General features: G+C 39.0%; 1 protein-coding gene across 4 annotated transcripts in view; it reads left to right on the forward strand.

Annotated features, from left to right (window-relative positions):
* The window catches only part of LOC119692522 (lysine-specific demethylase 3A), a 146937-nt gene that overhangs the window by 48192 nt on the left and 84254 nt on the right, over nt 1–14491 (forward strand). The window contains exons 4-6 of one of the 4 annotated variants that reach the window (XM_048629467.1): nt 611–832; nt 3289–3373; nt 6382–6449. In XM_048629467.1, coding sequence (XP_048485424.1) covers nt 611–832; nt 3289–3373; nt 6382–6449 — 375 coding nt within the window. Of the gene's footprint in view, nt 1–610; nt 833–1472; nt 1611–1696; nt 1726–3288; nt 3374–6381; nt 6450–11360; nt 11389–14491 lie in introns of those variants that run through there. The other 3 variants (XM_048629468.1, XM_048629469.1, XM_048629472.1) reach the window with 3 other exon arrangements.

Here is a 14491-nt window from a genome sequence, read left to right on the forward strand (position 1 = left end):
AACTCTTATCAACTACGCGGCGATGCGGACGCTAATGGCGGCTGTGACGTACCGTATTGGAAATTTAAAGCCATTGTAAAACGTGTGTTTTGATTTAAGAACACTGAGTGGAAATTCAAACAAAACGCAACCATTTGTCTTGTGGGCTAATTGCTCTGTGTTTAGTTAGTAATGATGAATGGGTATCAAGAGTCAAGCTACTTATATGGATGACAAATTAACAGCCCATTTTTAGAATAAGTACTTATCTACTTTTCTAACAGCTTCATAATTTCACAAGTAGGTTAATAATTAAATACCAACTGCAACAATACAAAAATCCAGAGACCTCTATTCTTCAAACAAAACCGACATAAAAAAATATTCATCATCATCATCATCTCCCTATGGCAGTCCACTGCTGGAGGTAGGCCTCTCCCAAAGCTGGATGCGATCTACAGCTTTCCGTATCCAATTATTACCACCCACCTTTTGCAATTCGTCACCCCATCTAGCAAGAGGGCGTCCTACACTACTTCAAAAAAATCCTTTCCCAAATGAATGTTCCAATGTTTCACTGCGCCGCACGGCTGGATAATTACCCCGATTAACGTTCCACCTTCCCCCACAGGACTGGGACGCGCACCTAGCCGGCGCCACGGCGGGGCTGGACCAGGCCCTCCTCACCTCCCTGGCGGCCGAGGCAGCTGACTGGCGCACCCTGCAGGACGGGCAGAGGATCCTCACCACCACTCCCACGGTGCTAGGAGGCTGTCGGGCCCAGGTGTACCGCTCGGCCGGGGCTACCCAGTGGTATACGGCGGTTATATTTGGGGTCAATGAACATACTGGGGTAAGTTTGAGCTGTTGTTGTTTGTTTTACCCCGGTTTTACTGCATCTAGGCTTGCTGCTCCAAATTTAGGGAGCCAGACTGGCTAAGCTCAGGGTCAATGGGTAAGTTTGAGCGGTTTCGGTGGTTCGGCTTCTACACTATCCAAGCTTGCGGCTCCAATTTACACGGTAGCTGGACTGGTTGAGCTGAAATTAACATGCTGACGTCCCTGGCGGCTGAGGTAGCAGACTGGCGGTCTGGCGCACCCTGCAGGACGGGCAGAGGATCCTCACCACCACGCCCACGGTGTTGGGAGGCTGTCGGGCCCAGGTCTACCGCTCGGCTGGGGCTACGCAGTGGTATACGGCGGTTATTTTTGGGGTCAATGAGCACACTGGGGTAAGTTTGAGTGGTTTTGTTATTAGTTTTTACCCCCACGTCCCTTTTGCAACATCCAGGCTTGCTGCTTCAGTATACGGCGGTTAATTTTGGGTTCAATTAACATACTGGGGTAGGTTTGAGCGGTTCCGGTGTTTCGTGTTACCCCCGAGTCAGCTCTTACAACATCCAGGCTTGCTACTTCAGTTTACTCGGGAGCTATAGGCTTGCTGAGCTGAAATTAACCTGCTGACGTCACTGGCGGCTGAGGCTGCGGACTGGCGCACCCTGCAGGACGGGCAGCGCATCCTCACCACCACGCCCACGGTGTTGGGAGGCTGTCGGGCGCAGGTCTACCGGTCGGCTGGGGCTACCCAGTGGTATACGGCGGTTATATTTGGGGTCAATGAACATACTGGGGTAAGTTTGGGCAGTTTTGTTATTTGTTTTTACCCCCACGTCACTTTTGCAACATCCAGGCTTGCTCCTTCAGTATACGGCGGCGGTTATTTTTGGGTTCAATGAACATACTGGGGTAAGTTTGAGCGGTTTCGGTGTTTCGTTTTATCCCTGGGTAAGATTGTATACTGCATCCAGGCTTGCTGCTCCTATTTACACGGGAGCTAGGCTGGCTGAGCTTAAATAATAAAAATAGTATAGAATTGGTACCCGGGTTTCATATTTTTTGTGTTCGAGTTGTTGTTTTTATGTGCAGGATTCGTTAAGGGTTTAGAGGGAGATAACAAAATGTGAAGTAAGTACTTAATAATAACTTTGGTATCGGAGAAACCCCGTGGGGTGTAAAGTTTCGCTTTCTTATTTCACTTTGTTCTTCAAACTTAGTTGTTTGTTCGGATCAATTTGTGTTTAAAGTGCCTCAGATGGAAGATGTTTAGTTGTTGTCTATAAACGGGTAGAAAAGATTATACACATAATATATTTACTTATGTATGTATCTTACGTATGAAGATACCATTGACATAATATTCTCATACAAGGATTTTATTACACTTTCATCCTACGCCTACAAGCTATGAGTACGAGGTGGTTTACTTGTCGAGATTATGAGTCATACGACCACAGAAATATTATGTACATAACACATAATATGTAAACACATATTATTAACAATGACTATGATCTCTGCGAAACTGATATTATATCTGCCTAAGATTGTATAATATGGACATGGCACACATAGTTAGTTAATGTATATAGGCGGAGTGATGAGTGAACACAATACTGGCCTACTTCATCCAGTCAATACGTGCGACAATTCTATGTAGGGACTTATATTCTAAAAATATCTCAAATATTATCGAGAATATTGACGCAACTCCTCAAAGTAACATCATAAGAGAGCACTCCAATCCATCTTCAAGTTCCATAAGTAATTACTTACAGTTAAAAAAGTTGCGACGTTAAACAAATTTATACTCCGAATTAGCGAGTTCCGAACTCTGTGAGCCCAAGTTAATCTCCCGGCCAGACTTTTGAAACGTCCAAGTTTTGAGTACCCCCCCACACCCCTTCTTTATATCCGAAGTAACTTCGGAAGTTCTATCTTTGTTCCGAAGTTCGCAGTAGCTTGAGGAGTCGGCTAAGTTCTTTATTACTGTGTTTGACAACATTCTCCGTGTTGTTTTAGTTTAGATTTGATCTAACTTGTTGTTGTGTTATGATATAAAACGGGTGTTAATCTCAAAGTTTGGGTAATGTATTGTTGTTGCCGAACTATACACTAATAATTACTTTTTATAATACACATAATATTTAACATGCATTCTAGGTATATTTTAAGTGTAATCTATCCAGGTATATTAATAAAATTTGAATCCCTATCAGTTATTTCACTTATTATATTTATGAATAGGGATCAGAGAGATCGGGCAACTCAGAGATTTCCTATAGTGACTACAACATTAGTTTTTTACTCTACATTGATGACACTCTACACCATTATGTTCTACCACGTTATGTAATCCCTGGATACCACATCCAGGATCTACTCTGTCATCAATTCTGCCCAGGTCTGATACCGCTACAATTCACTGTATTCCATATATTCCTGCCACTCATCATTACCCCTCACCCGCAGGAGCTGACGGTGACGGACGACACGGTGCTGGAGGAGCACAGCGAGGACCCGGCGCTCGTGCAGATGACGCTGCTGGGGGACGGAGGTGAGACCGTGAGGCGGGGCTAGCACGGGGCGCGGGATTAGCACGACAAGATGTGGCTAAAGGTTCATTGAGGAAGCGCGATGGGAACACACGCGTTGAATGTCGACGAAATCTGATATCTGTCGGTCAACGTGTGCCCTGGTCAGGATTCAAAATCGGGATCCGCTAGAGTCAGAGTCAGCGCTCTGGCCAGCTAGACTCCGTATCCGTATTCGATCGAGGTCTTAATAGAGCCTCCGCCCTCGGCTTTACCAACCACTACCGGCTATTTGACATATCAACTATACCTACCTGTATTATAATGCATATTATTATTATTAAACTCTTTATTGAACACAATAAATTGTTACAAAGGCGAACTTAATGCTAGCAACATTTTCTACCAGTTAACCTTTGGTGATGTTGAAAAAGTGATTGGTAGTGCTTACGATAGAAGATGGTCTAAATTGAGTACCTAACCAAAATATTAATATAACTCCCAACAAACATTTTACCCTCAGTTACAGCTATTTTTATAACTTTAACCTGTATAACTGTGTTATAATTATCTCAGTTCTAACATAAAGTGATAAAGATGAGTTAACAAATGAAATTAGTGTTAACAGCAGGTTTAAGTGTTAACATGGTATTAGTCAAAGCAATTATAATTAAGATGTTATAGGTTTAAACTGTTTCTAGAACCTAAAGCTATACAAGAGTGCTTACTGACACCTGTTAACACTTATGGTTGTTAAGTGGTTTCCTTTAATACTCATATAAATCTTTAGGTGTCATATTGAATTTAGGCTGCAGGAATTGGTTATAAAAGAGATTTTGTCAAGAGTGCAGTAAGACAAGATTCTTACAGTGTTGGAAAACTCAACAATGCAGTTTTAATCTTTAAGGTTAACTTAACTTACGCTTATTGCGTTAGGCAAGTAGACTGTAAAAGTAACGGTGTTAAGCAAGACTGTGCGGATCGACTAAGACTGCATAATACCCTTGCCTAAGGGTGTTCTATTTCAAAAAGTGTAATAGATGACTTAGGTGAGTCTATATGTCTTAAATGTAAGTTCGCCATTTGCATTGGCAACCTAACCTATAAATTGCTGGGATAAACAATATTTTGCTTTAAAATACTTACTTATTTATGTGAATTTTGTCATTCCAGTCATGCCAATCGATTTATGAAACTAATGGACATACAGCAAGGATACAAAAAAATACAAAATTGAGTCGTCTATTTTATATTTACTTATGTTTCATTTGAAATCCTTAATAAATTCGGAGCGCATTAAAATTGAGGTGGGAAATATGGTATACATTACAGTAAAATTACAATGGCATATTATTTTCAATTTACAAAGCATGTTAAGTCAAGTTAATATTTTATATTTACTGTTATTTAGTAATGATCAATACTGTCACTCTAATACTGTCGCGTATGATTGCTGTTGACACTATTATTTTCAAAGACATACAACTTGTATGGTAAAAGTGTATTCGAAAAACGGTAACATACTCACTTAACCCTTTTTTACCAAACAAATAAGAGTCAGGGAGTCAAATAACCATTCTACAACTACAACTATACCGGTAAAAGTTCTAGCTGAGAGTGATTAAACGCTCTTCTATAGTAACTTTAGCACTTCAATGACACCGTACTACAGGCTTTCTATAACTTAAACACTTCAATGACACCGTTTTACAGACTTTCTAAAGCCTTTACTCTCAAAATCGTGGGCCTCTTTCGTGGTTATAAGTGAGTTAGAGCACTCTCCTACACCCTTATACAGCTATGTCTTAACACTTTAATTTTCGAATGGAACCATTATACAAGTTATATGAGAGTTTTTTTAACGCTACGGTGTTAGTTGGGCTATACCTATACAATATAAGTAAATAATTATATACATGATACATACATACATACATTACATACATACACATATATACATATATAAACTTAAAATTACTATCATCATCATCGCAGAGATAGGGATCAGTTAAGCTGAATGCATACTTCCGGCGCACCCTGGGCAGTCAGTGACTGACGCTAATCTGACTGTTTAATCCTTTCAACACGCTGAAAAGCCGGGTCCAGCCAGACTCGTCCCATTCCACACTCGACCCGGCCAAACTCGACCCGAATTTCATAATTTCGATAAGGTTCATTTTTGTTTGTATTTTTTTTCTTATCGCAAAGTACAGTCGACAGAAAATGTTTATGGATTTCTTAATTGATTGCATATAAAGTGATTATCACTTAAATTTAAGAAATATGTTGACTAAACTAGCCTAAGTTTGACCTCAGTAACAGAGAGAGGTAGTTTACCCTTCTCATTGTTTTAGCCTGAAATAAACGGGTTATCGATAACAATGGTCAAGATTTGGATGGCCTGCATCCATATCTTTCGCGCACTTACTTGTATTGTAATTTATACATTTGATAAGCAAGGGCTACTGCGAAGTAATTATAATTTTATAAACAGCAAACGGATTTTATAAAAAGGATTTTATACATTTTTCGTTGTAAAGATATTTTGTGTAACTGTGATTTTAGCACACATAATTATTAATAGTTACTTATTTTGTTAATATTTATTATTACTTATTACGTTTATAATTCAAAACATGTGTTACCTACTAATAATGTTTATAGAAAATGATAAATAAATGATTAAAAGTACAAATTATTACTTTTGTTTGAATTAATCAGCACATAAAACACCTAACTATAATTTCAGTAAAAAAACTCTTGTGGCTGACAGTACATTTCATACATTTCAACAAAAGTACCTAGACCTTATCATATTTTAGAAATTCGGGTCGAGTGTGGCCGGGTCGAGTGTGGAATGGGACGAGTCTGGCTGGACCCGAAAAGAAAAGCCCTAGGTAGTCCAAATTTATTGACTCGCTTCAGCTAAAAACCTAATTTGTAATTTCCATTGGCTATTTCAAAATAACAACCCTTATATTGCAGGAATATATCCCAATAAAATTGTTACTAACGGTAGTGTTTTTTTCAGTGATCGAGTCGATCATGCGTGGCGAGGTGGTGGGCGTGATGCCGCGGCGGTCGCGCTCCAACTTACAGGTAATTGTTATTAATAACTTACACTATACTTACACATAATATTACACGGCTCGCATTCCATAATGCAGCTTAGCTTCTCAACAGACGTCTATACTTGCATTCCCTTCCCATTACAAAGAAAGATATCACATCAAAGATAGATTAGATTATTTCGTAATATTAGATTAAACAAATCTAGATCGTGGCACCTGATCGCCCAAATTCTTTCCCTACACCTCCAGTAGAAAACTTCGATAAATTAGAAAAAAACGATTAACTATATAATAGATAAATTGATAAGCTGTAAATACACGTCTAAATATCGTTTAACGGATCAGAACTCGCTTGCGAATAGAATACGAAACTCTAACCATTACTAATGAGGAATCTATCAATCAGCCTCGACTCGATCCGTCGCAAAACTAATACCGATTTAATTCCAAAACTAAGCTAGAAGCAAGTACAGTGGGCCATAGAGTCGGTAATTAACTAAGCTGGAGTACAGTCAGCCGTAGAGACAGTAATTAGACGTCTATTTCGAAAGTCCGTCGCGACAGGCGTCCGATGACTCAGGTCTCAGCTCTCAGCTTAGACTGGGCTAAACCTGGATCCAGTGACTAATAGTCTGTCTGCGTTTAGTGCTCGTGTTTTAGGCTTGATTTGATAATGTATGTGACAATTTAGTTCGACTAATTAAGGTTAGGTCAGACGTCGGTTTATGTTATTATTAAATTAAAATTAGAGTAAAGTTTAAAATAAAATGTATAATATAGCTGAATTTTAAGCGAAACCAAACAGTAGAAATTCAATTTCGCACAGATTGCTATTAAATTTAATCGCAACAAGAGATATTATTATCATTTTTATCATCATCAAATTGATTTCGAAATAAAGTTATTAAGTATTATTACTATTATTTCACTACTGTGTGTTGAAATATCATTTCTGGCTACTGAGGATTGATCCCTTTATTATACTTAACCAGTTTTGATAACTTTACTCGACCTTCCTAGTTTCAAATAAATATCATTACGAAGATTCTCTCTCTACCTCTGCAGTTTCAGAAGGGTAATAGTTATAGCTTTAGCCTAAAGCCTTTAGGCGATGTCTGTATCTTTTCAATTAAATAGGTTGAGTTGGAATAATTAAACTTTATAGTTTATACTTTATTCTTATCATGAATATCCGTATTCGCATCTAACCATGGATAAAGTATAATACAAAGTATAATATAATACAAATCGTCTTTACGATATTTGCGAAAACGTACTTTTTTATTTTCAATTTTTTTATGTACAGACGCGTGTTTTGAAACAATACAAGGCCAGAACGCAGAGGTTGGGACTGCTCGCGTATATTTTCAAATTAAAATGGTGCCATGATTTACAATGGGTGCGTTCTGGCCTGTATAGTTTCAAAACACGCTGTACAGACAGCTGTAGTACCATAATATAGTCTAGTTATTATAATACTTTCCTCTCTATTGTATCCAGTTAGTAAACTCTATTCCAGTTCAGAAATAGTTGGTAATTCCGTTCAGAAAGCAGAAGCTTGCATGTCTGTGCAAAGCTCATTGAAGTTAGTTAAAGCGTGCATTGTTGCCACTAGGGTAGACCAGTGGTATTAGCTTATAGCTGTGGATAGTACTTTCGAGTATGTTTATAAATTTATAAGTAAGTATACACTCAGGCATCTACTTTGTACAATATTCAGAATGAGATAAAAACATAGAATCAACACTGATTATAAAAAATATATGTGAATGTGAATGTTGTATACTTCAATGGTCTTTTTGTAGCTAAATACATACTATTATATTAAAATAAATTACTTCTTACGTCCTACAACTAAAGGGGCAATGAAAGTCTTCACATTTTGCGATGTGACCTATTTCGGAAGGACAAAGGATTGAAAGGATACGAAGGCTTTTGAGTATTTTCTACATTAGACAGTGTTATAACTTATAAGTAAAGATAAATAATAAATTATTCATTGAATATAATATAATAACTATCCATAGATTAAGAGACTAAATACTAAAATATCATGTGGCAAACAACATACTGTAAGTAGGTCAACCCGTGTCGCGTAAATCATCTCTGAAGTTTGGAGAAGTTATCGTTGTGATAATATATTAATAATAACATTATATAAAAGCTATTTTTAGAGTATAAATTTGAATATGGAATATCTTACCAGAATATATTTTATCGATCCGGTAGTTTTTGTTTTAATTTACTAAAATATTACACGAATATAAATCTATATCTATATATCTATAAATTGAATAATTAATAAACTGTATAGTCACTAAGATATGAAAGTCCCTGACTCTGCGGCTAACAGCTCTATTCTTGGAGCCTAATTATAAATGTATAAAGGCGCCATTTCTGTTCCGGATGAGTGCACGTTCCCTCACCCGGTTTAATCTCTCCGAAAACTTTAATAGACGTAAATTCTGCAAATAATGCTATTAAGGCCCTGTCGCGTGCAGCCCCCCCTACTAAACCTGACAGGGGGCGGGAAAACGGCGCAATTCTCTTTGTAATAATTTGTCTAGATCAGTAGACCCTTTTGAAGACAACTGGGCTCCCCCGGGTCTTAAATCACGCATTCTAATCCGACACACAAAAGAAAGCGACAATGGCCTTGCACAATCTTATTGGTTCAGTGACGCAAACAAATTGTGATGTCGGTTGAATAGCTCATTTAGCTCCTCATCTGTATTCTTTAGTTCACTTCAGATGTAATTAATCTGTGTTGTTTCAGTGTCTTTGTTTCTAAATATAAGCGCGTAATGAGCTCACTCGTCATTAGATGAAGTGTGAGATAGTAAATAGGCCACGTGCGTAAGGAAGCACGGTGCAGATGTATAAACATAATACGAGATTTCGTAACTTTCCTAGTTGGCCGTCTGCCAGCGACAAATCGTCGACTCTGCCAGACGAATGTAAATTATGGCTTCATATACCATCCCATCAATTAAGTAGTAAAATACAGTATGCAGGAAGTTATGCGCCGCGCCGCACGGCGTGGATGACGTTCAATTCTGCCGGTTATGAATTTGTAATGGAGTCGCATGTAGCTCCACAGCTGGACAAATCGATTGAAAGTTTTCCCATTAGCGACTGTGTGTCCTGCGCCGTACGGGCGAGCACCTGCTTGGTCCAACCTCGGTATTGGGGTCATTCCGTTTGACAGTCTAATGGTGATTAATGTGCGCATTTGCATTTTAATTTGAACCCATTATAGCAAAGACTACAGCTCTTTTGTTCTCTGAAATTCCGAATGATATCATTTATGTCCTTGTTTAATCTTATATTATTACGTAAAATTTGAGTTTATGAGGTTATTTGTAATTTATTAACGAAACTACTGGGGCAGTTAGTTTAAAACACACACGATAAATCGTGAACTGCGTGTTGCTTAGCTATAAATTATATGAATTCCCCAGGAACATGGAACACGTGATGAAAGATAAACAACTTTCATAACATTTTCTCAAACAGAACCACCTGTTTCCATCAATACATTACATTATCTCCCCCTTTTTATGTGTGTATGAAACAGGCCCTTTTTCTCATAACGTTTTTATACTGTGCTGCTTATGATATACATATTTAATCTGGAATGAAACTTAATTTACATCACAATAGTATTGTAACTACAGTTTATCCTCCTAATACGTAGCTTCTTAATGGCTTACACATTATTCTCATCCTAAGTACGTACCTCGTCATAAAACAACTATTTTAGTGGCAACATAAACAAGGCTTTACTGCTATTTGAAGTTGTTAGTTCGAGATTGTTTCCTCAACAAGCCATTGTCCAAGCATGCGGAGTTTGTTTCACTTCATTGTTGATTGGTTTACAATACTTGGTAGGGACAAGTTTGCGGAGTATAATCGAGAAAGTTTGGAACAACACCGACCGAGAGCCCCGCTCCACTGCCCACCTTGCCCCGCCCGACCCTAAACATCGCCTTGGGTAAATTACTTCACTTCTAATCTGTATGAAGATTATAACTCGTGGATGTAAGATCTTTCATTAGACTGATTCTTGTTTATCAAATTAATTCGCCTTAATTATTGTGTTTTAACTTCTAATTAAAGCGCTGTTAAAATCAGATTAATGTTTTTTGCAAACCAACATTTCAGACATTTCACAAATTAGTCGGATTGTCAGTTGACCAATATCTGGAGATACGTAGAACATAGGTTCCCGTGCAGTATATCGATCGTCGAGGGATCTGTCTGGTCCCGGGAACACCCTTCCCCACCCCCACAGATATCACCCCACCCCACCCCTGAGGGGAGAGGGCCCGCTTTAACCTGCCACTCACTACTTTGTTCTTGTTTTGTTTGAAGGTTAATATTCTTTTTACCTTCCATAACAGTTGGATTTGCTCGACGGAAGTTTTTAAATCGAAAAACTTTTCTCACATCCAACCGTCGGCGTCGTATTGTTTGACTGATGTGGACGTCTTTCAAGTCTTTGCAGTCATTAGGGTCACCGTCGGGCACTCGAGTTGATAATTGTCATGTTAATTTAATTGTTTTGACGTTTACGCGTCGGAATTGGGTTAATGTTTTCCTCGACACTGAACGCGTGAAAAGTGACCTTGTTGACCAAAACAACAACATAAAAATGCAGCGGGTTGTTAAAAGTCGATTAATTTGTATGTCGGAGTATGATCGTAGGATGTCGGTGGGCGTCCCCCCCCCCTTCCCCTCCCGTCCCCTCCCCTGCCTGGTCGTCAGTCTGCGCCTCTCTCCCGCCCCGGCACCACCGTTCGGATCGCAGATCCAACTAACCGCCTTTTACCTTTCACCGCAGTTGCGTCACATGTTTTCCAATTTTGAAATACCGAATGCAGTTAGTGACGTGAGCGTCGCGCAGTGATTGTTGGTGCTCAGTGCGGATTGTGGGGACCCGGGCACCTCCGTCCGGACAAGCACCGGTACTGATGATATTTACTTACTTCTTATGATAGCTTTTAGTTTTCTTGTAGTCTCTTAGTTTCATGAACTTCAATCTGTAACTCTGCCTGCAACAATTCTTAAATATTATACATTTTATGTTTCCTTTTTTTATAATATTAGTTTTCCAATAGTTTAGCATATCGGAAAAGGGCATGACGCACTTCCGAAATAATTAGAACAGTCCAGCTAATTCTGATTAGATTATGTAAGTCATCGTAGTTCGTTACACATATTTCCCTTTCCTTTGTCTCCCAGTTGTTGCGTACAGCTCGGGCCACGTTTCACATGCATCGGGAAGCTAATTAGCATATAATGCCACGAACACGATCGCCTTATACAGCTCTACATATGTGCATATGCTCCCTATACTGCAACTATGTAGGAGGCACACACACAGTGCATACAAAGTAGCTTCACAGATAACCACACCCCGATAAGTGGTTGCTTCGTCTCCCTCACACCGGTTCCAGACTGTATGCGTCTGTCTCTGTTCACGGATGCAGCCGGCACCGTTAATTCTGTGCAGCAGTTTATACTGCTTCCATTCCAGATTTGAGAGCTTCCATGAGATTAGCGAGCGACTCGCGTGCTGGCGAGACACGCTCTCGCGACTCGCAACGGCTCTTTCCGGAAATAACTCATTTTAGCACATCACTATCACTTGAGGTATCGGACGTGCGTGCACAGAATGCGTCGGCCATATTGCTATTATTATTATTACCTACTTATAACGCGAATCGTTATGATGTGGTTCATGCTCGGTCACGCTCACGCAATGTTATTTCCTTTCGTCCTTTTCAAACTCTTGCCGCATTGTTCCTTTGTTCTGTGTTGTGACGGAGCTATTTATAATCGCTTTGACGATGGGGAAAGTCAATAAGTGGATGGATAAAGTATTGGTTACGATTCGACGCACTCATCGATCAAAGGGGAAATGTAGGGGCTTGTTTGGGAGCGAGTCCGGCCATATTCGGTCGGAATATGACCTGTGCGACCCACGTGCCGCCCACTAGTGCTGCGCTGCGACGATAAATCTCTCCTGACAACGTTGAGGCCGGGCGATCTCGCCAATCCCGACGTATGTAGATGCAGACGACGAGATTGTATACAATCTCGCATACACGCGCTTGTCTGGACTCGGGACAAACAGATCCTGTTGGACCAGACAGCCCTGTAGTCGACCAATCAATTACCTTGCGAATAGAGTAGTGTATTGTGCAGTAGGTACTTATGTCGGCATTTCGCCAGATCAGATATGCTGACTACAATACAAGCTACTAAATAACACTGGTATCCGAGTGATTGCTTGGTATGTTACTTACTTGCATAGGATAATGGATTAGATAATTTGAATGATTCGCATGAAAGCTGTGAAACCATAGGTGCAGTCATTTACTCAAACTAAATACCAATGACATTTAGTTGAGACGTAAAGTTAAAACAAAGATGGCCGCCCGTCGTTCCAATTTACGGTAATCGCGTCGCGCGATGCATCCCAGCGCGTGATTATGTAAATCCCGTGTTTTGATTTAATAAACCAGCCGCACTGACGAGAAATACTGTTATTCCTTGGAATTATTCAATCCATACCTACACTTTTATGAGTTCCAGTTTTGTGTTATGGGCAACTGAATTATCTCTGATTTTAGGAAGAAGGTTCTAGTCCAGTGAGCTAAATTCTAGAACGTGCATACGAAAAGGTAAAAAGAACCTCTCAAATGAACTTCGACATTCGATATTTATTGAATCACGACATTGGGAAGATGTTACGAGGCTTTCCTTTTATTTACAGCTTGGGGTTTATTCATTCGTAGGTTGACAATTGCAGTAAATTATCGATCTATTAATGTGCATATTCAATTAATTTTTCAATTTAATCATTATCTTTATAGATGATAATAACTTATTATCGACACATCTACACACAGGCTTATGTTCTACTTGAAGCACTCGTTCTATGATCATGCGCTGTCCTAGTTTTCATAGAGATAAGATAATTATCCAACCACATACCACTTTCTGTTTGTTATCTACTTAAGTATACTTAGCAGAGTATTTACTACAGGTTGAGCTTTATCTATATTGTTAGGTATTAACACTGTGATATCATCACTAACTGATATGCATAAGTCTTTGTTTATCTATTCTCCACTATCTATTAGATTTTCTGTTTTTATTTTGCTTAATTTACGATCTAGGCAGGTTTAGTTTTATCTTATACATTAGTTTTACAAATAATTTTCAATTATTTACGCTTAGTATGTACAACGTATAACTTACAATACCAAAAGCAATATCGACCAATACGAACTCCCATAATGGAGTAAGTTTAATCGCACAAAAAGGCTTCATTACCGAACTAAACACCCGACCATAACTTTTCAATTTCCAACCGAGAAACTACTTGGAAACATTCCGAAACGCCGAGTTTCCACTAACTTTGTAACAGCTATAGCTCTGCCTCAGTATTTACTTCTAATCGAGTTAGGGGGGTTCTGGGGGGTGGGGAGGGGAGGGGACAGCCGGTTCTGCCACTCAACTCGTTGCACTTTTGGCCTCGAGCGTACAATGTACTTTTCAGTATGGGGCTTGCGCTTGTTACAGATTTAAGTAGAATTATGCCCCTAATGCGTATATCCGTATTCTGACAGTTAATATGTGGTGTAACTACATATTTTGGGTATTTTTGAACACCTAACCTTGTGAGTAGATGTACATAATTATTTATAATAATAGAAAGTGTTATGATATGAATTAAAATATGTTAGTAAGTACTTACGGAAAATTACCCCAATAAATTATTAACTAACAAGAAAAAATGTCCAAATACAACTAGGTATCTTATCAACATACTTAATCATTATTATCGTACCTCCCTATATTAATTTCATTTGCCTTTGTCCTACCTCTCAGCTCAATATCCTCTCTTGTTGATCAAAGACGGTATAAGATGAGATCATGTTCGCAAACTAATAACATAATGTTTTGCTTCAAATAAACGATATTTACTTTGTCCCTTAGGACTTTACTTGTTTATTTACGTCCATATTCCTTGTATATTATGTATATTGAAGCGTAGGT

The sequence above is a fragment of the Plutella xylostella genome, chromosome 23, assembly GCF_932276165.1.
Source record: "Plutella xylostella chromosome 23, ilPluXylo3.1, whole genome shotgun sequence".
NCBI lineage: Eukaryota > Metazoa > Arthropoda > Insecta > Lepidoptera > Plutellidae > Plutella > Plutella xylostella.